This window comes from Phocoena sinus, chromosome 15 (assembly GCF_008692025.1).
Source record: "Phocoena sinus isolate mPhoSin1 chromosome 15, mPhoSin1.pri, whole genome shotgun sequence".
NCBI classification, from domain to species: Eukaryota; Metazoa; Chordata; class Mammalia; order Artiodactyla; family Phocoenidae; genus Phocoena; species Phocoena sinus.
In genome coordinates this window covers 52,454,402-52,477,835 of record NC_045777.1, presented here as the reverse complement: position 1 = coordinate 52,477,835, position 23,434 = coordinate 52,454,402, and the positions used below count along the sequence as shown (strand labels likewise).

The following is a 23,434-nucleotide window of genomic DNA, read 5'->3' as shown; positions in this document are numbered from 1 at the left end:
GGGGACTCCCACATTTGAAGAAGTGAGTACAGACCAGCAAATGTGGCTGAGTGCCCAGGGGCCTTCTACCAGGACTTCAGACCCTCACGGGCACTCCTCCCCTGGAGCTGAGCCTTACCTGTCAAAGGAAAACTGGGCTGGGGGAGGCAGCAGCATCACAGGCTTGAAAACCTTTTGGGAGTGAGTGATATTCAGAGTGGTGATTTTGTCACATTTATTCAAGGTCCACAGTTGAACAGGTACCCAAAGACATTAAGATTCAGCAATTATTAATTTCATAATCAGAAGACAGAAAACACACATACACGGGTTCTTCAAAACATACCAAGTAAACAAAGCTCTTATCTTAAGAGAGATTTCCTGTCCCAAATCTAAGGAAAGTGGAAATCTATGTTCCTTTGCTTTTAGGAGAGATCGTCTTTGACTAACCGAATTGATTCACTAGATGGATGTGGTCGGCTGAATCACAGTCCCCGCCAGAGAGGTCCACATCCTAATCCCTGGAACCTGTGAATGTTCCCTTATATGGCAAAAGGGATTTTGCAGGTGTGTTAAGGATCTAGAGATGGGGAGATACCTCAGATTATCTGGGTGGACCCAATATAATCGTAAAGGTCCTCCTAAGAGGGAGGCTGGAGGATCAGAGTCAGAAGAGAAGGTGACGTGATGACAAAGACTGGACGGATGCATTTTGAAGATGGAGGGAGGGGCGCACTTTGAAGATGGAGGGAGGGGCCACAGGCCAAGGAATGCCAGCAGCCGCTAGAAGCTGAAAAAGGCGAGGGAACAGATTCACCCCTCAGAGCCTCCAAAGGAACCAGCCCACCTGACACCTTGACTTCTACTCAGTGAAGCTGATTTCAGACTTCTGACCTCCGGAACTATAAGAGAAGACATTTGTGTTGTTTTAAGCCACTAAGTTTGTGGTCATCTGTTACAGCACCAAGAGGAAACTAATACAGACGTAAATATAATTAGGGAAGTTACTAAGAAACAACAGTGAAACTGGCCTGGAGAAAAAAAGGTGGTAACAGAATAAGGAATCAGGAGGCTCTGACCAGTGAGAGGCAGGGGACAGGAGTGAGATAACAGGCAGGCCTAACAATAAAGATAAACTCTTCTAACATCTAACATAATTGTTGGAAAAGGGACCTTGGATTAGATTCTGAAGGGCCACCAAATACTAGGAAGCAGGCCACTGGGCTCCCATTAAGTCTCTCTCTGCCCAAAAGATGAGAGGTTTTGTCCACTGCATTCAAAGACTGCCACCGGGATCTCTGATTCAGGCAGGAATGGGCCCCAGGGTGAAGCAGGGGCCCTCAACTCTTCAATTACTGAACACCTATTTCTCCTGGCTGGGTGTGGGCTAAGTTCTAAAGCTAAAGTGATGGAAAATCAAGGTTCTGTCCTTAAAGAGCTTTTAACATATATAGCACAGTTCCCCAACGTTGGTACTACTGACATTTGGAACAGATAACTGTTTTGGGGCCGTCCTGTGCACTGCAGGATGTTTAGCTACGTCATTGGTCTCTACCTACCAGAGGCCAGGAGCTATGCTCCCTTCCCCCAAGTCATAACAACCAACGGTGTTTTCAGACGTTCCCAAATATCCTCTAGGGGGCGAAACTGCTACCAGGTTGAGCGCCACTGGTGAAGTCTACCTCTGCCTAGAACTTGTCAGAGGAGGCTTTGCAGAGCTGGCAACTCTTGTGAGATGCGAGAGGGAGTGGGGGCGGCGGGTCCTAAGGGCAAAGGGAACAGTGTGTGCAAAGACCTGGGGGACAGGGCTGCCCATGTGAGCACCGGTCCCTCTGTGGTCAGAGGAACCTGAGATCCTTGGCGGGGGGGACACACAATAGCACAACCACAGCCCTGAGGTGGCCAGCAGTGACCTGAGGATACTGATGCTTTAGGAAGAACGCTACCTGCACCTGTTTCCTGCTTGACATACTGCACCCACCTACCAAAAGTCTTCTCTAAACTGGGAGATCCACTGGCTTGCCCAGTGTGACTAAGAATTGTATACTGATTGGGTTATAATTTCCATTTTGAGAGAATGAGGGGTGGGATTAGATGATCTCTCAGGCCTAGTTCTAGGACTTTAACATTTTACATAAATACATTTTGTCATTTTTAGAAACTTCTTTGAGGTATAACTTATATATCATAAAATTAATGTTTCAATGATTTTGGGTACTTGCTCTGAAATAATTCAGTTTTAGTATATTTTCATCACCCCAAGCATTTTGTTATTCTTAAAGCTACTGGCCTAAGTGAGAAAGGAAAGTAGGAAGGATTCCCTTTGCTGTCTTAGCAGTCTTGCTTCTTGTAGCTTTTCCTTATCACTATGGGTGGGGGGTTGCAGCAGCTGTGATTTTTCTTTTACCAAATCAAAGGTGCTTTGATATAAAAAGAACCTTTAGTGTGTGTGTATGTGTATTTATTTGGTAAAAGCACTAATACTTGGAGACCCCTGCCTCACACAAACGTGTCCATACTCCCACTTCATGCTTCCTTTGTTATGAACAGCCAGGAATGACAGGAAGAATATTAGGGGATTTACATTCCAATGAACTTCTGCCTTGAAATTCTTGCAGATCACTCATCTTTATTAAAGGAGTGTGTGCAACGATAAAGATTGTCTGGTATGACAGCAAATGTATAACTATATATAGGATTTATCCTTGAACAGATTTAGAGGATAAATAAAGCAGCAGGAGGAGATTTAACATCAAGGTGTGGGGCACATCTGCAGGATCATCCTGATTCTCCCTCAGTAGTGACTCCCCGCTCTCCAACAGACACCCCGGTGCTCTCTGACCCAATGCCTAGGCCTTCCATCTCTTCCCCCATCATCGTACACGACCCCATGCACGATCAAGTCCCCTGTCAGCCTCTTCCTGACCAACGCCTCACCAGCCCGATGGGCACCATCACTCCTCAGGGATCTCGTTTTCTCCCTTGTAAGTCACGCAGATGGTCTTTGTGATTTACATGCAAGCGAGGGGAAGGAGAAATGCAAGTACCTTCTTCCGAACAGAGAGGACCCAGCCCTGCTTTCAGTCCCCATGGTGGAGTCTGTGATGCTGGTGAAGGTTTGAGCTCTGGCGAAAGCTTTTCCCACACTGGCCGCACTGGTAGGGCTTCTCTCCGGTGTGGATCCTCTGGTGCAGCTTGAGGGTGGACTGCCGCCCGAAGCAGTTCCCACACTCTCCACACGTGTAGGGCCTCTCCCCTGTGTGGACTCGCTTGTGTCTTTTCAGCTCTGAATTCCACGTGAAGCTTTTCCCACAGTCATCACATTTGTATGGTTTCTTCGCTGAGCGGGTCGGCTGGTGACCAAGACGTTGCAAACGGCTGCTCAGGTTTCTTTTGCTTCCCTTGCTTTTCTTCAGCTCTCTCAGTGGGTGGCTCTTCAGGGGGCCGCTGATGTATTCCAGTTCCCTGCAATGTCTCTGGTAGTGAGCAAATGGCTTTTGAGCGCGTGGGGGGCTGACCTGCCTCCGTGACAACCGGGGCTCACTCACAGTCGCCCCTCTGGGTTCGGGGCTCTGCAGACCATTCCCTTTGGGCCTGCCCACTGACAAGGTGCCTGGCTTTGCTCCTTTAGCCCCCTCCTGCTGTGGATTTTCCTTGTTGTCACTTTTCTTTCTGGAGGCCTCTATAATTATAAAGAATATGTTTCATTTCTGGGCTTCGAAGAAAGAACCCAAGCAAAAGAGCTATGAGATACACGGCAAAGTTTCTCAAAGTGCTGTTCTCCACTTGGCAACTTGCATTAGACTCATCTGGGGCAGCTATCCACCAAGCAGGCTGCCCCTGCTCCCCCAAGGCTGCTGAGTTAGAATCTCTGAGGGATGGAACCTGGAAGTCTGCAGTTAACAGGGGGAAGCTGGGGTGATTCTGATGTATACTAAAGTTAGGAAACAAGTTATCCAACCCCTCCCTCCTTCCTACCTTTGGGGAAAGGTTTAAGAAAGGAGAAATAGGGAAAAGCAAACCCATCAGAAATTTCAACATTGCAAACATACCCTCACTTACATGGACATTGACCACCACTCTCTTCAAATAATGGTAAATCCAGTAAGTGTGGTATTTTCTTCCATTATGAAGTTGATAGACAGCATATGTGATTGGAAATTGGGATATGGGCCAGACATGCACCCTCATTACAGAAACTCCACAACAGTGCTATTATCCAACAGGATTCCTGCCATGTGGAAGATCTATTCAGTATGGCAGCCACTAGCCACATGTGGCTACTGAGTACTTGAAATGTGGCTTGTGTGACTGAGAAACTGAATTTTTAATTTTATTTAACTTTAATTTAAATTCAGATTTAAAAAGCAGCCCACACAATTATGGTCAACTGCTCTTCAACAAGGTTGTCATGATAATTCAATGGAGTAAAGAATAATCTTTTCAACAAGTGGTGCTGAACTGGATTTCTACATACAAAAGAATGAAGTTGGACCCCGACTCACAACACATACAAAAATTAACTCAAAATGGATCAAAGACCTAAATGTAAGAGCTAAACCTATCTCTCTTTGAACAGAACAAAGGTACAAACCTTTGTGATGGTGGATTAGGCAATAGTACATTCGATACGTTACCAAAAGCACAAGCAAACAAAAAGATAAACTGGACCTCCTCAACATCCAAAACATTTGTGCTTCAAAGGATACTATCAAGGAAGTGAAAAGATAACCCACATAATGGGAGAAAATATTTGCAAATTATACATAAGGGTCTAGTATCCAGATTATACAAAGAACTCTTACAACAATAAAAAGACCAACCCAGTTAAAAATGAGCAAAGGGGACTTCCCTGGTGGCACAGTGGTTAAGAATCCACCTGCCAATGCAGGCGACACGGGTTTGAGCCCTGGTCCAGGAAGATCCCACATGCTGCGGAGCAACTAAGCCCGCGAGCCACAACTACTGAAGCCTGCATGCCTAGAGCCCGTGCTCCGCAACAAGAGAAGACACAGCAATGAGAAGCCCAGACACTACAACGAAGAGTACCCCCACTCACTGCAACTAGAGAAAGCCCATGCACAGCAATGAAGACCCAATGCAGCCAAAAATAAATAAATAAATAAAATTTTAAAAAATGAGCAAAGGATCTGAATAGACATTTCTACAAAGAAGATACACAATTGGCCAATAGGCACATGAAAAGATGCTCAACATCATCAGTCATTAGGGAAATAACTCAAAAGCTCCATGAGATACCACTTCATGCCTAATAGGATGGATGCAATAAAAAGGACAAAAAATAACAAGTGTCAACAGGGATGTAGAGAAATTGGAATACTCATAGACTGCTGGATGTAAAATGGCGCAGCCACTTTGGAAAAGTCCAACCTCAAAATGTTAAACAGTGAGTTACCATAGGACATCCACATGAAAACTTGTACACAACTGTTAACAGCAGCACTATTCATAATAGCCAACAGGTGGAAACAACCCAAGTGTCCATCAACTGATAAACAGACAAAATGTCCACAGAGTGCAATATTATTCAGCCATTAAAAAGGAATGAAGTACTGACACATGCTACAACATGGATGAACCTTGAGCATGAGACTCCACCCTCTCTGGAATCAAATAAAAGGAAATGGAGACAGCATGCACACCCAGCTGCCTCTGCTGAGGCAGAAGGGAATATGTGTGGTCCACTTTCTTTAGGACCATGAAGGCCGTAGGTTATGAGGTGGGACCTCAGCCAGGGCCACAGTGCTTTCCTGCTGGATGCCCTAGGTCTTCTCCATTCATGAGTTTTGAGAATAATGAAATCAAAATATTTCGCTGAATGTAGCAAATCTTAAGGAATCTAGCTTTCTTGTAACCTTCTTCTCTAACCTGTTGACCATATCCTGTATTCACATCACCAAGACTGGCCAAAGTGTCACTTTCATTCACAGAGAGACCACAGGACTGGTGGAGCAGGGCCTGCAATTATACTGGCATTGTACCAGAGACAGATAAGGAAATGGACACGGACAATGTCACAGGAGGAGAAAGAGGCAAAACATAAAACAGAGAGGGTTTTTTTTCTCTAATTAGCAGAATATTGTTTAGGTCCCTTCTAAACATGGGACCATTTTAAGTGACGAGGCTCAGCCACAGCTTGAATGGAAGTTCATCAGTGGTCATATTTGGATTTGTCTTCACTATAAGTAGCTCTGAAAGGGACAGAAAAGTAGGCACTAGAATAATCCTGTGCACTAGATTCTCAAATAGTCATGAACAGAAAATGATAAAAGCACACCTTAGTAACACTACCATTCTAATTCGTGAAATTCGTTGGAGAATAAAGATCTACTATCACATACAATATTGAAAAAAAAGCCCAATACCTGGTCTATGGCTTTTTAGAACCATGAAATGCTTCGATGGAGATAAGGGCATGACGAGAGAGAGAGAAGAGGCACTGAGTATTTACCTGTCTCAGCCAATTTGGGGGTTGGGTCCTGGAGGAGCAGGGATTTTTCCCAATGATGGGGGCTCCGCTGATCCTGAGATCCTGCCTGGGACGTCTCCTCCAGAGAGCTCTCCCTGGGATATCTGCTAGGAGTTTGCAGTTGAAAGTCTGGCAGTTCCTGTTCTCCAAGCTGGGATCCAGTTTTCTCCAAGAGCACCTTCTGGCCCTCCATACAAACAGCCACCTAGGAACAAGCCCCATGCATTAGAGCACAACTCAAGGACTGTCTGAGGGCAGCTTGACCTCTCACTGCTCTGTAATGACTTTTTCCCTGGAAATTTCTGATAATGGCCTGGGGGTCAACCTTGAGAGAGAATGCTGAAACTCTCAAAGGAAGCAAAGGGAAGGACGTGCAGAATGACCAAAAGGAGGCTGCTTCAAATCAGCCGATACTTCCTGTCCTTAAAGCTTGGGGCTTTCTCAAGGCCTGGAGTCAAAGTCATCAGAGAGCAGGCACAAATATATCAGGGTCAGCCATGACACCCACCCAGCAGGTTCCTACCCTATGCTCACTTGCCTCCCTGCTTCTGGAGGAAACAGGCCCCGTAGGATCAGGAAGCAGTAGGGTGGGGGCCGTTAAAAACCACCCTTACCAATAAATTGTTTTGCCCAAGGCTCTCCTGGTAAGGAGATCTCAGTAGTAAGAGGAATGCCCTACCCCTGTTCCCTAACTGCTTCCGTTCACCAAAGCACATGATTGTTTGCTTCCTCCCTAGGCTCCTACTGCGGTCTGACTTGGGGGTGGGATTTGGAAGGAATACTAGCCAATTGAGCTGGAGTTTCCTGATCCAAAGGCAATATGCAAGACACTTCAGACAAGGTCTAATAAAGTTCCCCCCAAATCAAATTCCTATCCAGTAGAATGACCCTGCCTGTAGAAAAACTTCAAAAAGAAAGCATCAGGGGAGATCTGTCAGCAAAGTTTCAAGAGCCTTACTTGATCCTCTACTTTCTCACTGGAATGCCTGTGGCTGGGTTTTCTGAAAACCTGTTACATCTCCCTAGGAGGGTGGGGGGAGGAGGGTTCCAAATAGAGGCCAGAAGCAACGTTTGAAATTCTGGACTCTATCTAGGGAGGGGTCCAGGAACCAAACACTAACCAGATGAAAAAGAAAGATGAAAAAGAAATCCTGGAGACCACAGAAAGTACCCTCCTTACCCACTGCTTTGGTCCCTTGGCTGCTCTGTAAAAATCTTCCACCAGGGTCACAATCTCCTTGCTGCTCATTGGACATTGATGCCTGGCCCGAGCCTGGATCTCCGGAGGCAGGATGTTCAGAAACTGCTCCAGCACCAGCAGCTCCAAAATCTGCTCCTTGGTGTGCACCTCAGGCTGCAGCCACTGACGGCAGAGCTGCCGGAGACGGGAGAGCGCCTCTTGGGGTCCAGACACCTCTTGATAACAAAACCGTCTAAAACTCTGGCGGGAGAGCTCAGGATCGGGCCAGTCTTTTTGCAGAGCGGGCTCCCGTTTTTCTTCTAGTTTTGCTATTATATGTCTCTCTTGCTTGGAGGAAGCCTGAATGTGGGACTGCGAGCTCAAAGTTATCTCCATCTTAGCCGCCATTTTGGGGCTCAGGAGACAGCTTCTCTCTCCTTGTAAACAGCTCAAGCCTTCGGGATCATGGCCCTGAATGCTAGAAAGATGCTAGAAACGAAGCTCCTCTGAGGATACTGGAGAGGAAAGGATGCAAACAGAGCCTCCTCATTCGCTGAACTTGACCCCAAACTCCTGAAGACAACACAGTCCCTGAGAGTGGGAAGAGTTTGTTTTTCTGCCAGTTTCTTGAACTGTCTTGCAAAGGAGAAAAGTCATAATGTCCTAAAAGGAAACTGGGGGAAATACCGCTTTTATTTCAGCGGCAAGCACAAGAGGTCTCAGAGGAAAATGCGCAACGTGACCTAATGGGCTGGCAGGAATCCCTGGGAAAAGTTCAGGCTGTCATCCAGGTAGCCTGCACCAGCTCCCCCGCATCCTCCACAGGCCGACTTCCAGCATCTCGCCGGGCGCTACAGGGCGAGCCCAGGCAGGCCACGGCGCACGCTGGGGGTTGTGAGTTAGCGGAAACCTCCTGCTAGCGAGCAAGGTACACGGAGGCGCAGCAGCTGCTCACCCCCGAGGCTCCGAGGCCCAGCCGCTCCGGCCTCCGAGGGCGCCCGGCTCCGACTCCGCGCCCCAGCTGGCCCGGGGCTTGGCGAAGCTGCAGCACTCTGGCGCGCGGCTCAACTACGTGGCCGGGTGCGAGCCGGGGGTGGCGCCTGCGACGGCAGCACCGCCGACAGCCCCGCTCCACACGCCCACCTGCAGCCGACTCACCTCTCTGGGGACCGGGGACCCAGAACCCAGGAGCCAAGGCTGAGGGCGGGGCAGAAGCCACTCGTCGCGGACACTCCCACAGGCTGCCGCGAAACTGTGCCACGGGAGAGCGCGCCTCCTCCGCAGAGGGATTGGCTCCTCAGGGGCGTTCTCTCTCATCTATCGGCTGCTGGGTCTGTCGATGCTGGCGAGAACGGCGCCCCGCCGTCGCAGTGCACTCCGGGAGTTGTAGTCCGCTGGCAAGACTCGCGAGCAAGCGCAGTGGGCGGATCCGCGCGGGGGCTTGCGGTGCTGACTTCCGGCCCTGTGGTCGAGCGTGTTTGGGGAGTCGCGAGTGAGTGCGTCAGGTCAGTGCTCCGCTTCTTGGCGGCCGGGGGCTTGCTGCTGGCAGTCGTCTCAGAGGCAGTTGGGCCAGGTCAGGGCGCCCCTCGCATGCTCGGCGGTCACCCTCCTGTGCCGCGGCCCCTCGCCCCGGCCCACCCGAGCCGGCCAGGGCTGTCCCGATCCCTGTGCCCCAGCGCGGACTCTCTTCGGCCTGTGGCCCTGCCCGTCTCACCCCCGGGAGACCGGAGCGGGAGCCCGCGGACTTGTTTCCTAGTCCACTTCAGCCGCAGGACCTAACCCTAGCATCGAGTGCACTGGAGTACTCAGGGCATCCTTGCCGAATGAAAAGGAAATCAGCCTGGGCTTCCCCGGTGGCGCAGTGGTTGCGAGTCCGCCTGCCGATGCAGGGAACACGGGTTCGTGCCCTGGTCCGGGAAGATCCCACATGCCGCGGAGCGGCTGGGCCCGTGAGCCATGGCCGCTGAGCCTGCGCGTCCGGAGCCTGTGCTCCGCAACGGGAGAGGCCACAACAGTGAGAGGCCCGCGTACTGCATAAAAAAAAAAACATAAGAACTAGAGTGGAGGAATATGGGATGGTTTCATGCTGTCTTTTTTGATTCTTTTCAGCCTCACTGAGCCTTTTTCAAGTGTGCGTCTGAGTCTGCATGTCTATGAAATGCTCATGTCTCTGATTCCAAAAAGACACACTTTTCACTGGTATCCAGGAGACCCGCTTCTCAGTGATAAGAAAAGAGGTGGAATCTGATCTGCAGGATGGAAGTGGCAACCGGTAAGCCAGTTCGTTGAAGCAAACCATGGCTGCAATAAGGAGTTCCCAGGCACACCCGTCCCCAAGCAAGGACTCCACACAGGGACAGAAATCAGCCCTGCACAACAACGGCCCTGACTATGAAGCTTCCCGCCAGCGCTTCCGGCAGTTCTGCTACCAGGAGGTAGCTGGTCCACATGAAGCTTTTAGCAAACTCTGGGAACTCTGTTGTCAGTGGCTGAGGCCTAAGACACACTCAAAAGAGCAAATCCTGGAGCTGCTGGTTTTGGAGCAGTTTCTGACCATCTTGCCAGAAAAGATCCAGAGCTGGGTGAGGGAGCAGTGTCCAGAAAATGGTGATGAAGCTGTGGCTCTGGTTGAGGATGTACAGAGAGCACCTGGGCAGCAGGTGAGAAAAGGCAGTCAGAACCTTGTGGTTTTAGTCATGAAGAAGCTGGTGTGAGGAGCTCAAGAATCCAGTTACTGGAGAGGCGCTTAGCTGAGAAATGCCAGAAGCTGTCTGCTGCCCAGAAAGTATTAGCTATCCTGCCTTGGTCCTATAGCCTTGGTCTATGGGAAGAATTTCTCATTTGCTGAAATAACTTAGACATTCATATATTCACTGAAACCTTGGAGTCACTAATTAAAGTGAGATAACACTCTCCAAAACAAGGCGAGGAAAAGAACAACAATCCTTCACTCAGCAGGTCAGGAAAATTAGAGATGTTGTTGAATTTAAATCTAACCTCTCTTGCTAGAAGGTTCCTTGAAGGAGTGTGTCATGTGTTGTACACTAAACAAAGTCATATTAGAGCCGGTCCTTGCTGCCTGAATTAAGTGGTCAGTTTGGGACAGTGATGAGTTTCACAAAATACCTACTTGTAGAGGTAAGGACTCGGTCTGAGATCCACTCAGTGTAATGTTTTGTATATTTTGGGAGAAGGGGGGTGTGAAAGGCACAGGAGAAGGAAAAGAAACATGAGGGCTTCAGTTGTGGGAGATTCTGTGGGAAGAAGGCGGCTGAAATCCAGGTCAGAAATCTGGGAGAGGCAACGAATAACGGAGGAGTGTGGGTCAGAGGAGTGCCAGCCTGAACGTGACTGTGGCCAGAGCAGGAAGCAGCCTGCTGGCGCCCGAGTCTGCATGGCTGGATCAGGATGTGCTTGCGTTTCCCAGCGAGGAGGCGGATGTGCACACCAGCTGTAGGAGGAAGAGTGGTGAAGGGGGTGTCGGTGAAATTTCATAGGATTGAAAGGTTTCAACATAATTTGGAGGGGGGAGCAGTATGGTGGTGATGCATTAGAAATGGGGGAAGTTAATTTAATATCCATGATTTGGAGACTGTTAATAATAACCAGGATGGATGGAGAAGGGCAGTGGAGCACATGTACGAAGTTAAGAGTTTGGAGAGGGGACCTAAGCAGAGCGGGAATCCCTCTGTGCTAACAGTCATCCTGGTCCCGGTTCCCCTTGCCATTTCTGTGTGGACCATCTCTCCCTTATTGTCCACCACCATTTCAGGATCACACTCTTAATGTGAATGAAAACAGCATAAGAATGTAAGGGTTAAAATGGCTATTTGAAACCCATCAGGGGGGTGAAGGGGAGAGCAGGAAGTGGAGGTGAGAAGTAGTAAGGGAGGTGATACCCCAGCTACCTCTCAGTATCTCTCCTCTGTCACTTTAGACAGGAATTTGTAGTGACAGATGATGGGGTCTGTTCTCAGGTCCCGGAATCTGGGAAGGACTTGAAAATGCCCATCGAGGAGACGGCCTCTTTGGGAGCAGCCAAAGAATCACTGAGATCCCACCTGAAACAGGGGGTTCTTCCAGAAGAATGGACTGTGAAGGGGTCACGGAGCTCACCCCAGAGACCGTGGGGACAGTCAGAAGGTAAGCAGAAGCCTCTGCCCTCCCCCAAGGTGTGAGGGATAGTCATCTCTTGGAAATACAGGTCTGAGCTCAAGTTGGCCCCTGGGTTCCAGATTAAATGCCTTTGAGATACATCCAAAAATCAAGTTTTCAAATTATAGTTGATGGTACTAGCACTTAAAATGTGGGTGGAGATCCTTTATGTGTTAGCTTAATTCTCTCTTATCACAAGTTAATTCTATTGCTTCTGAATCAGGTGTTACTAAAGGTGAGCATAATTACCTCACCTTCTACAGAGCAGTTCTTCATGAACTTGAATACAACCCCCTTCCATCCAGCTTAATCTCTTCCAAAATACATTTTTCCTATTACTTTTTCCTTTCTTCCAGTGCTTTTTTAAAAAATTGTCCTAATTTTTTAGAAAAAGGTTAATTAAAAATTTAATTAAATTTAATTGATCTCAAATTCATCACCTAATGTAAAATTAGCCATCTCAAGTGAACCATTCAGTTGCATCTAGTACAGTCACAATGTTGTACTATCACACCTCTGTCTCATTCCAAAAGTTTCATCCTCCCCAAAATAAACGCCATGCCCATTAAGCAGTTGCTTCTCATTCTCTCTCTTTGTATTTGCCTGTTCTGAACATTTCATAGAAATAGAATCGTACAATATATGACCTTTTGTTTCTAGCCTCTCTCATTTATCACGTTTCCAGCCTACGAAGTATCACTACTTGGTTTGTTTTGGGGGCTGAGTAATATTCCATTGCGCAGACAGACCAAGGCTCTATCTTTATAAGTCTCTTTCTGTGAAGCACTTTGGCTGCACACATTTCTAGATTATGTAAAGGCCACTGCTGCCTTTTCTGTGTAATTCAAAGCTGCCCTTACAGGTTTCTAAGTAATTATTTTAAAGCCACCTTACCTTTATTTAACTCAGATCCTAAAGAAAAGCACTGTGTCTTCATGCTGTTTAAAAAGGCAAGCTTCTGTTGATGAAATGAGAAACAGTCTTAAGAGTTTATTTGCTTTTGTATTTTTTTGGGGGCGGGTAGGAGTTTATTAATTATTTATTTTTGCTGTGTTGGGTCTTCGTTGCTGTGCCCGAGCTTTCTCTAGTTGTGGCAAGCGGGGGCCACTCACTATCGCGGCCTCTCTTGTTGCAGAGCACAGGCTCCAGACGCGCAGGCTCAGTAGTTGTGGCTCATGGGCCTAGTTACTCCACGGCATGTGGGATCCTCCCAGACCAGAGCTCGAACCTGTGTCCCCTGCATTAGCAGGCAGATTCTCAACCACTGCGCCACCAGGGAAGTCCCTGCTTTTGTATTTTTTAAGTGAAGTAAATACACTATCAATATGTTAGAAAACTTTGCCATTTAGAATTTATTTACTTTTAATCCTTGGGAACATCTGTGCTCTTTGGTGTGTGATTTCTGAGACTTTGGGGTCTGAGTAAAGGGGGCAGGACTCACTGTGTTCCACGTTCTGCAACCTCAGCTCACTGTACCTGCGGGCTGCTCCCAAGTGGTGAAACCTCCCCAGGGGTCAAGTTCCACTAATAAGTCATCAAAATGTACCATTTTCTTTGTACTATTCTTGAAGATGGGGATCTGGAAAAGAATGTATTATCTTGGTCTGAAAAAAAAAAAGAATCGAGTTCCCATGGTATTTTTAAGAGCACTATAGGGGATTTCCCTGGTGGCACAGTGGTTAAGAATCTGCCTGCCAATGCAAGGGACACCGGTTTGAGCCCTGGTCCAGGAAGATCCCACATGCGGCGGAGCAACTAAGCCTGTGTGCCACAGCTACTGAGCCTGTGCTCTCGAGCCCACAAGCCACAACTACTGAGCCCATGTGCCACAACTACTGAAGCCTATGCACCTAGAGCCTGTTCTCTACAACAAGAGAAGCCACTGCAGTGAGAAGCCCACATACCACAACAAAGAGTAGCCCCCACTCGCCGCAACTAGAGAAAAGCCTGCGCATAGCAACGAAGACCCAGCACAGCCAAAAACTAGATAAATAAATTAAAAAAAAAAAAAAAGCATTATAGTCATCTCTGAGTGGTTGGGCAATGAGACATTCCCTCCCCTTGCTCCCAAGTATTCTATTAAAATTTTTAAAAAATATACTATGGGGCTTCCCTGGTGGCGCGGTGGTTAAGAGTTCGCCTGCCAATGCGGGGGATACGGGTTCGAGCCCCGGTCCGGGACGATCCCACATGCCGCGGAGCCACTAAGCCCGTGCGTCACAACTACTGAGCCTGTGCTCTAGAGCCCGTGAGCCACAACTACTGAACCCACATGCCTGGAGCCCGTGCTCCGCAGCAGGAGAGGCCACTGCACTGAGAGGCCCAGGCACAGCAGCGAGGAGCGGCCCCCGCTCGCTGCAACTAGAGAAAGCCCGCGCACAGCAGCGAACACCCAACGCAACCAAAAATAAATACATAATATAAATAAATTTAAAAAATATATATACTATGCACATATTTCTTTAGAATGAAAAAACCTTTTTTTAAAGCTATTATGTCAGGAGAGATCTGTTGAAAGGAACTTCTTAACACACAGGCCATTGGCTGTGGCAGTGGTCCTGAAACTTGACTGCATCAGACTCACCTGAGGACGTGTTAAACAGATTCCCAGGCCTCACCCCCAGAGTTGCTGATTCATTATATCCCAGTGGGGCCCAGGAATATGCATCTCTGATGAGCTCCCAGGTACTGCTGAGGCTGCTGGCCTGGGGACCCCACTCACAACCTCTGCTCTGTGGCTGTTACGTGGAGACTGCCCTCTAACTGGCTGTTTTCTCCCCTAGCCTGGCTTACTCTGCAGGCTCCCAGGAACCTTCCTCAGAGGAGGGGTCTTGGAGACCAGGAGACAGGTGCTGTGCTCCACATAGCTGGGGCCCAGGTGAGCTACGGTGGATACCTTTTGTCTCTTTAAGTTCCCCTTTCATCTTGTGCTCACTCTCAGCCTAAAGTCCCTTATTTTCTAGAGATGCTGGAAAGATTTTTACGTGGTCCATTGAGTTTCTCTTGGGTTGTTTCCTTGTTCTGTCCACTGACATCATCATATGGCTCTTTACCCATCCCTTATTTTCTAGAGATGCTGGAAAGATTTTTACGTGGTCCATTGAGTTTCTCTTGGGTTGTTTCCTTGTTCTGTCCACTGACATCATCATATGGCTCTTTACCCATCCCGATCCTTCTCTTGGAGGCCTGACCTCTCCCTGCCTTGCTTTGCCCCTGATCTGATACCCGTGGTCCTGTCTCTGCCCCACCCCAAGCTAGAGCGGTGCTATTTTATCGGTAGCAGCAGACCCCTGTGTTGTTACAGGGATGAGCCACATGTGAGGACAGAGCCATATCCCTCTGTCAGGAAGGGCAGATAACACCTGGGCCCCAAACAGAGGGCCCTCTACAGGGCCTGGCTGGGTAAGGATCCACGTTCCCTCTAGGTCCAGAGTGAATGTGTTCAGTTGTCTGGAGACAGAGAGACCAAGAGAACCCAAGAGGAAAGGAGACAGAGGCAGTGGGGAGCCTGTTGGGTGGGGGGAAAGAAGGAACAGGAACATACTGAGAGGCGACAAGAGACACAGAGAAAGGAAGACACAGAGAGGGACAGAGTGATAGAAGGAAGGGAAAGCACGGGCTTATGACAGGGGCAGTGGGGACAGAGCATGTGGGAGGCAGAGGATGAGTGGAGAGGGAAGACAGACAGCAGCTAGGGAGGCACAGGCTGTGCTGGGAACAGGGGAGAGATGAGTGAACTTGTGCTCACACACACAGCTGTGATAGGTCCTGGGGAGCAGAGGAGACTGAAAGACAAGAGAATCCAACCGTGATAGTCTACTTCTATGCCCAGGCCCTTCAGGAGGCAACAAGAGCCCTTTTTCAGAGTCTCTGGACCGATCTCTTGCCTTTTTTCAAATCAGTTTTGCCCCATCTGGGCTGCTCCTCCTCAAAGCAGCCTCCCCGACCATCAGATTCAGAGACAGATGCTCTGCAGCCTTGATGTCTCCTCCTGCATCTCCACATGCAGGGTTGCTCATTCATGGTCGGAAGGACATCCTGGGCTGGATCAGAGAACACGCAGGGACCCCAGATATGCAGGGCTGCAGGGCAAGGAAAAGGCCTAAGACTCCCACAAGGGAGACTAGAGTGAAAGCCCATGAGACACCAGCAAACAGGGAAGAAGAAATCAAGGGTGAAGCACAAGAGCCAGACTCAGCAAATGGGACAGAGCCTGGCCCACCCTGGGTGGCCAAGGACACCAGGACTCTCCTGTCTGTTCTCAGCAGCCTCGGTTTTATGAGAAACTGCAGGAGCACCAGCAGAGCAGCCAGCTCTGTGGGGAAGTCGCTGAGTTCTTGTGTGAACGAGGTTTCCACCAGACTCTGGAGCAGCATGAACCAGTTCAGAAGCCTCTGGGCCAGTGACTGTCGAAGGAGGGGAGGCTGCAGCCAGGCACCCTGTGCCTTTCAGGAGGAGAAGGAAGCTCTGCCAGCCTCACAGGGCTCCTCCAGTTCTCCCAGGAGCTTGGCAGACAGGGCTGTTGAGGCCAAAGGGCCAAGCCAAGGGCCATGGAAGCGCAAAGAGGCGAGGCTCGAGGACGCAGTGGGGGGCTCAGACAGCTACAAATTTTTTTTTTTTTTTTTTTGCGGTACACGGGCCTCGCACTGTTGTGGCCTCTCCCGTTGCGGAGCACAGGTTCTGGACGCGCAGGCTCAGTGGCCATGGCTCATGGGCCCAGCCACTCGGCGGCATGTGGGATCTTCCCGGACCGGGGCATGAACGCATGTCCCCAGCATCGGCAGGCGGACTCTCAACCACTGCGCCACCAGGGAAGCCCTGAGACAGCTACAAATTTGACAGGAAGCAGCCAGTCCAGGAAACTGGAGTCCCCACACCTACAGCCAGCTCCAGAGCCACGTGGGTGAGGGCCTCTCGGCACACATGTCCTGGTACTGTCACCTATAAGCAAACCATGCCCCCACTTTGTGCCTTGTCTTCCAGCTGTAAGTTGAGGACTGTTCCTGTTCCCTCACTGCTGGGGAAATGCTGGGATGAAGGCTCTAGTGGACACCCAACATAAAGCCATTCACTCGGCCACCTGCAGGTTACACACAGGGAAAAGCAGTACCTAAACAATTATGTTGTCTTGGTAACCCAGGGGATTTTCTTTTGAGTTGTAAATTGTAAAGCCAAAGCCTGGGCTTTTCTGTGACCTAAGAAGTAAATTGTGTGAGTAAATGTTATATCTAGATTTTGTTAACTGAACATAAAAGAACGAAGCTAATGTTAGCCTGGGGAAGGAGCACTGTGTTCTCTGTGGAAGGTGGGTGATGTCCTAGCTGGAGCCGCTGTGTGGATTCAGAGAGCTGTCATCTTAGTCTGGGAATCAGGTTCCATTGTAGCTGCAGGGCAATGGGGCAGGATAAGAGTGATGGAGCATGTGGGGACAGAGGGTGGGTTGCATTTTTAATTTGGGTTGTCAGGGTAGTTCTCACTGAGAAAATGACATTAGAGATGTGAAGGAGAATGGGTGAACTGTGTGACTCTCTGGGGAGACTAACAGTCGGAGGGGATCACCAGTGCAAAGGCTCTGAGCTAGAGGAGCCTGGGCAAGGAGGCCAGTGCGCCTGGTGCAGATTGAGAGGGGATGAGAGTAATAAACAAGGTCAGAACCAGATCACGTGGGGCAGCACTACTGAGTGAAATTGAGAGCAAGCGTTTAGAAACTTTTATAGCAATCTGACATTGCTGCACCATCTAACTGCATATTCAATGTATTTTGAAAAACAAAAAAACCTGGTTCTTCACAGATACTTTGAGAAGCACTAACCTAGGGCCTCAGGCCCTACATAGAGGACTTTGTAAGGACTCTGGCTTTTTCTGTGTGAAATGGGGTAGCCTTGCAGGATTCTGAGCAGAGGAGTAATAGTTTTAAAAGGATCATGTTGAGAATTTCAATTTATTTGACACTTAACTCTATTTAAACATGTGTTCGTGTCTCCGTTTTCTTACGGAGACCTTTGGAGGACTGTGGTCTTCTTGAAGGCAGGGTCCATGTCATATGACAGTTGCATTTCTCAGAAACTGGCCTGCTGGCACTCACAGAGGTTAGTTGAGTTGAATGAAGAGGAGGGGCCCACTCTGACAGCTGGATTGAGAGAGACTGTAGGAGGTCCAGAGGAGAGTCAAGACCAGGTAGGCGGCCACTGCAGTAATCCAGGCACAAGAAGACAGTGGCTCAGAGAAGAGTGGACTAGAGGGTGATGAGAAGAGGCTGCGTGCCCTTCAGAGCATCATGACCAGGTGTGGTCAGAATGCATTTGCTGGGACGGCTCTAGACAAATGAGCCCTCAGCCACCGGCCCAGATGGGCAGCCCCTGTGGGGCCTGTGCTGAGTGTTCTTGAGTAACCAGCCTTCCTGAACTGCTCTTCCCAGACCTTTACTACTTATTCTCACCTTGGGACACTACCTGCAGTAATTCAGTTTCTTGCATACACAGGGATGACAAGAAATATAAACAGATGTACAGGAGCCAGATCAGGAGGGACTCAGACATCAGAGGTGGGACTTAGCAGAAGTATCCTATCTTCCCTCTTGTGAATCTTTGCTTCCATCCAAGTCTTACCTGTTCACCAGGTCCTCTTATATGGCCACTCACCCTCAGAGATTCCCACCACCCTGGAGACAGACAAGCACGAGGCTTATCGTGAATCATCTCTCAGGGGAAATTAGTGGGATTCAGGATAAAGAGAAATAAAAGCAGAAGCTTTGGTAAAGACTCTACAACCCCTCCTCAGCTGGAGAGGATTTCACTGGAAGTTGTTGCTTTAGGAACAAGCGCACAGTGAGATCTCCCCAGGAACAACAGTAGCCAGCATGGCATAATTTGAGAGACTAGGATGTGGCTTCCTGGGCTGCTAAAACCCTGCACTGCGGTATCAGCCTGCCCTGCTCTGGTCACTGAGTTGTCTCCTGGCAGCAAGTGTGCACTGGGGCTATGAAGAGACCAAGACACTCCTGGCCATTCTCAGTTTTATGAAAAACTCCAGACCCATCAGCAGAACAGCCAGATCTCCAGGGCCTTGGTGGAGCAACTCCAGGAGCAAAGCTTTCTGCAGACCCCAGAGCAGCATCGCGCCAAGTTCAAAAGCCTGCAGTTGAGTTCCCGCAACATGAGGAGAGGCTATGTGCCTGAGCCTTGTATCTTTTACGAGGAAACTGATGCCCTTTCCAGCCCCTGGGCCTCTGCACCTACTATGGCAAGCAGTACTGATCCTGGCCAAGAGGGAAGTTGAGGCTAGAGAGCTGAGTCAGCAGAATAGGGGGCCCACAGAGGCTGGAGAAGGTACCACCGTGGATGGTGAAGACTGGGAGGAAGAGGATTTCAGGGATCCTGGCCAGGCGGTTAGGAGGGTTGGCCTGCCAGACCTGTTCCCAAACAGACATGGTAAGACTCTTGGCTTTGACTCTTGGTCAAAGCATGGGAAAGTCCACTTAGGGCCATTAGCCTGGCATCATCAGAGAGCCATTCTGCTCCTGGCCTTGTCATCATCTTGATGTAGACCTGACATAGGCCAGAGAGTCTTGCTTTTCATGGTTAAGGATTATTTCCTTTGCACTTCAGAGCCCCGATTTTGCTTTGCTGGCCTCTTTCACAGGGTCCGTGTCATTCTTCCCCATGGATTTGCACTTACTTTGCTTCCACAGATGGCCAGTCAGGTCTTCAGCCCAGACTCTCTCTCCTTCTCCAGCACTGACCCTCCTTTCAAATCTAAGCCTGGGCTTCCCAGATGCCCAGCAACTTGCCTTCTTCCTGTTTGAGATGGTTAAACCCGGGGTGGCCTTTTGTTACTCTTCCCAGAAGCCAGGCCATTCAAGAACTGAGACAGATGACAAACAGCTTGACTCCTTGACTCATTGTGTCAGAATATCCAAAAAGAGGTGCAATAGGAGCAAAGTGGGTGGATGGAGTTTTGGGTATATTTACTTGTGATCATAGAATTTGGAACTTAAAAATATTACAATTGGAAAATAAAACTTAGGTTTTTAATTAGCAGAAGCCTGAATCACATGAGAATTCCAATTAGTTTTTCTTCTTAAAGGTAGTTTAGTTGTAATTCTTTCCTCATTCCATTGTTTCCTGCTCCACAGTCTGATGTATTTTTTTTTTTTTTTTATGGCTGCGTTGGGTCTGTGTTGCTGCACACAGGCTTTCTCTAGTGGTGAGTGGGGGCTACTCTTCATTGTGGTGCACGGGCTTCTCATTGCGGTACTTTTCTTGTTGCAGAGCACAGGCTCTAGGTGCGTGGGCTTTAGCAGTTGTGGCATGCGGGCTCAGTAGTTGTGGCTTGTGGGCTCTAGAGTGCAGGCTCAGTAGTTGTGGCACAAAGGCTTAGTTGTTCCGTGGCATGTGGGATCTTACTGGACCAGGGCTCGAACCCGTGTCCCCTGCATTGGCAGGCGGATTCCTAACCACTGCACCACCAGGGAAGTCCCGACAGTCTGATGTATTTCTCTTCTTGCAGGTATTGAGATCAAGAGCGGGATTACAAAAGAGAATTGGAAATGGGATGATACAGAGGAAGCAGAAATGAGCAAGCCTTTTCAGAGAAAGTCCAGTGAAGTCTTCTGGCATTCTGAGCTAAAAAGAGGCTGGGCGGGTGCTCCAGTGTCAAGAAGGCAACGAAGATGTTCTCCAGGGGAGAGTGAGGAGAAACCCCCATCCCAGAAGAGAATGAGTCACCAGAGACTTCGTACTGGGGAAAAGGCCTGTACACATTTCCTGTGTGGGAGAAACTGCTCTCAGAGTTCTCCCTCTCACCACCAGCCAGTCCCCAAAGTGGAAAAACCTTCTAAATGTCACGAATGTGGGAAAAGCTTTAGCCGAAGTTCTTATCTTGTTCAACACCAGAGAATCCACACGGGAGAGAAGCCTCACAAGTGCAGTGAATGTGGGAAAGGCTTCAGCGAGCGCTCCAACCTCACTGCCCACCTAAGAACTCACACAGGGGAGAGACCCTACCAGTGTGGGGAATGTGGGAAAAGCTTCAACCAGAGCTCCAGCCTCATTGTCCACCAGAGGACCCACACGGGGGAGAAGCCTTATCAGTGCACTGTCTGTGCAAAGAGATTCAACAACAGCTCCCAGTTCAGCGCTCACCGGCGAGTCCACACTGGGGAGAGCCCACACAAGTGTGGGCAGTGTGGGCAAAGCTTCAACAATGGCTCCCACTTGAGTGCCCACCAGAAAACCCACACGGGAAAAGCCTTACCAGTGCTCTCAGTGTGAGAAAATCTTCACTAAGAACCCTTCCCTCATCCACTATCAGGGGGTGCACACAGAAGAGGTTCCCATATCCCAGGAAGGAAGGCATGTGCTATGAGTGTGGAAGAAACCTGACGGATCAATTCCTTATGTCAACACGTGTTTCTGGCGCTTCCTTCTGCTTGTTGAGAATTCTACTGGGCAATCCCCAGCTTAGCTATAGGTTTATTGACAACCGGATCTTAAGAACCATGTCCAGAAACAGGAATCAGGGTAAGAATGCTGAACTCTTTCTGGCTCTGCCTGGGACTCCTGGGTCCTGTCTCATTGTCGATTTCAATTCTGTTTGAAGGGGACAAGGCTACAGGATCCATAAGTCCTGCCAGGAAACCTGGGTATGACTGTTCCCAACAGAGAATGGGGGGGCTAGTGGCCTGAGCACTGTTTCTGGGCCATGTCAGAGAAGAAATTCTCCACCCTCATGGGAAGCACATCTAGAAGTTAACAGCCTGGATGTATTCTAAACCAACAACTGACCTCTGACACCTAGTGTTAGGTACTACTGCTAACTTCAGAGCAGATCACTACTCTGTAATCCAGCCACCACCAAAGAAAGAACAAAGGAAAGGAAGGAGAGGTTAAGCCACTGGGCAATATTAAATCTGTTTCCCTTGGTGACATAATCTCAGAGCAAGGGTAACATCTAGGTTAATCTTTGTAGATTCCTCATTTTACCATCACCTCCACCCCAGTTCCTGGTTTATTGTCTCTTATAGTTAACACTTTCTACAAGCTTATAACCATTACCACTTCTGTTGACAATAAAGGTGTTTCTCCCTCTACTTCTTTGGCCTTTCGTTGAAATTTTCTCCATTAGAAACTTTACTCTCATGCAGAAGCCTGCACGGTCCTCAAGAGGATCCAAGGGTAGAAACTGCTTCAGGACAGTAGGACATGCAGAGAAGGAATAAGGGGCAGAAAATGGGGAGAGAAGGAATACAGTTGGGTTGGGGAGTAAGGAAAACACAGGGGCTGCAGGCAGCTCTGACTACAGGTGAAAAGAAGGCTGGGTGTGAGGAGCATGAAGAGCCAAAATTAAAGCTTACTGATCCAGAACAAGGCATAGATGTTTAAGCTTTTGTGAAATCTCTATGATAAAATGTGAAAGATGGGTAAGTTGTCCATGGTTCTTGGCCTGTGCATGCAAGTTCTCAGTACCTTGCCTAAGCTTTGTTGAAAAGCAAGTGTCATGGTCTCTGCTTTAAGCCTTCTTGAGGAATTACAGATGAGCAAAGGAGAGTGTATACTCTACCTCAAAGCCCCCCAAAATTTTTTTTTAATTTAGAAAAAGAGAAGCAAAGGCAGGACAGAAAAATATACTTCAGTGTTTCCTCAGTTTGAGTCTCGCTTGGCCCATCCCACAGTTCTCTGCATACACGGTCCTTGAACATGGCCCAGTGGACAAGCTATGCAGGTCAGTTCCCAGAGTCACATACTTACCTCTGCTCTACAGAGAGTGGGAAAAAAATGATACCTTAGGAAAGCTCAGGCAAAGGCAAAGAGATGGGCTTGAATGTGACCCATTGGGGGACAGCCTGACTTCATTGGAGATCATGGTGGGGAAGAGGGGGACAGCCCGGGGTGGATCAACTACTGAAGGGCTTTGTACACCAGCTCAAAGAAGCTGGCTTTGATAAGTGAGGAAAGCCAGTGAAAGTCAATGGAATCGCTAAAGAAGCACAGGTACCCAGGCCTCACAGGCAGGTTCCTCCCACTCCTGGGTCTGCGGTAACCAGGGAAACTGGGATGCAACTGTTGAACTCCTTGCATTCTTAGATTGCCTCCACCGTCCAAACTGCTTTATCCTGTAGTCTGCTGGGCAGCAGAAAGAACACAGAGTACTAGAGCACGCAGCCCTTGCCTGTCAGCCTCTTGGGAGGGTCTGGAGCAGACAGTAAGAACTGGAGAATACATCCAGTTATTCATTCATTCAGGAAACATCTGATTGCCTATAAAGTACCAGGTATTACACAGAAGCCAAATACAAAGCAGTGAACGAAACACACTGTATCTTCCTTCCAGAACCAGCCTTACTGGACCCCTCAGAAATACAGCACAAGTCAGGCAGCACACCCAGCCCCCAAGCCCCAAGATCTGAGTTCCAGCTCCGCAGGGCCACTCTTCTAAGTTCCGAGTTCTGATAACCTAACCTGCTTCTGAGTTCTGATAAACCCAACCTTTCCCCCTACTCCCTGTGTGGTCGCTGCTTCCTACAGTTACCACCTCTGTTACCTTAGTGTCTACGTCCCACTGACAAATCAGCATGATCACTGCACCAACCACTTGAGAATAAATTTGAAGTAGGTTGTACAAAAGGCAACA

At 48.8% G+C, this 23,434-nt stretch overlaps 2 protein-coding genes across 3 annotated transcripts; one reads left to right on the top strand and one right to left on the bottom strand.

The window, feature by feature from the left end:
- Positions 1-200: 200 nt before the first annotated feature.
- Positions 201-9,479, bottom strand: ZNF174 (zinc finger protein 174). 2 transcript variants are annotated; one of them, XM_032606563.1, is made up of 3 exons: positions 7,650-9,479; positions 6,452-6,674; positions 201-3,661 (listed from the first exon to the last, which is right to left on the bottom strand). In XM_032606563.1, the coding sequence occupies exons 1-3, from the start codon at positions 8,055-8,057 to the stop codon at positions 3,060-3,062; spliced, it is 1,233 nt and encodes a 410-aa protein (XP_032462454.1). In that variant the 5' UTR covers positions 8,058-9,479; the 3' UTR covers positions 201-3,059. The 2 variants fall into 2 exon arrangements, with proteins under 2 accessions (XP_032462454.1, XP_032462455.1); XM_032606564.1 differs by lacking the exon at positions 201-3,661 and adding an exon at positions 5,275-6,191 and having other exon boundaries at positions 7,650-8,084.
- ZSCAN32 (zinc finger and SCAN domain containing 32) lies at positions 9,074-21,894 on the top strand. The gene is given in 11 exon segments (XM_032606567.1): positions 9,074-9,154; positions 9,759-10,309; positions 11,627-11,792; positions 14,588-14,682; positions 15,109-15,168; positions 15,170-15,196; positions 15,978-16,077; positions 18,799-19,078; positions 19,080-19,234; positions 20,313-21,048; positions 21,050-21,894. Coding segments are annotated over 10 exon segments (2,103 nt in total). The 5' UTR covers positions 9,074-9,154; positions 9,759-9,946; the 3' UTR covers positions 21,171-21,894.
- The last annotated feature ends 1,540 nt before the right edge of the window (positions 21,895-23,434 follow it).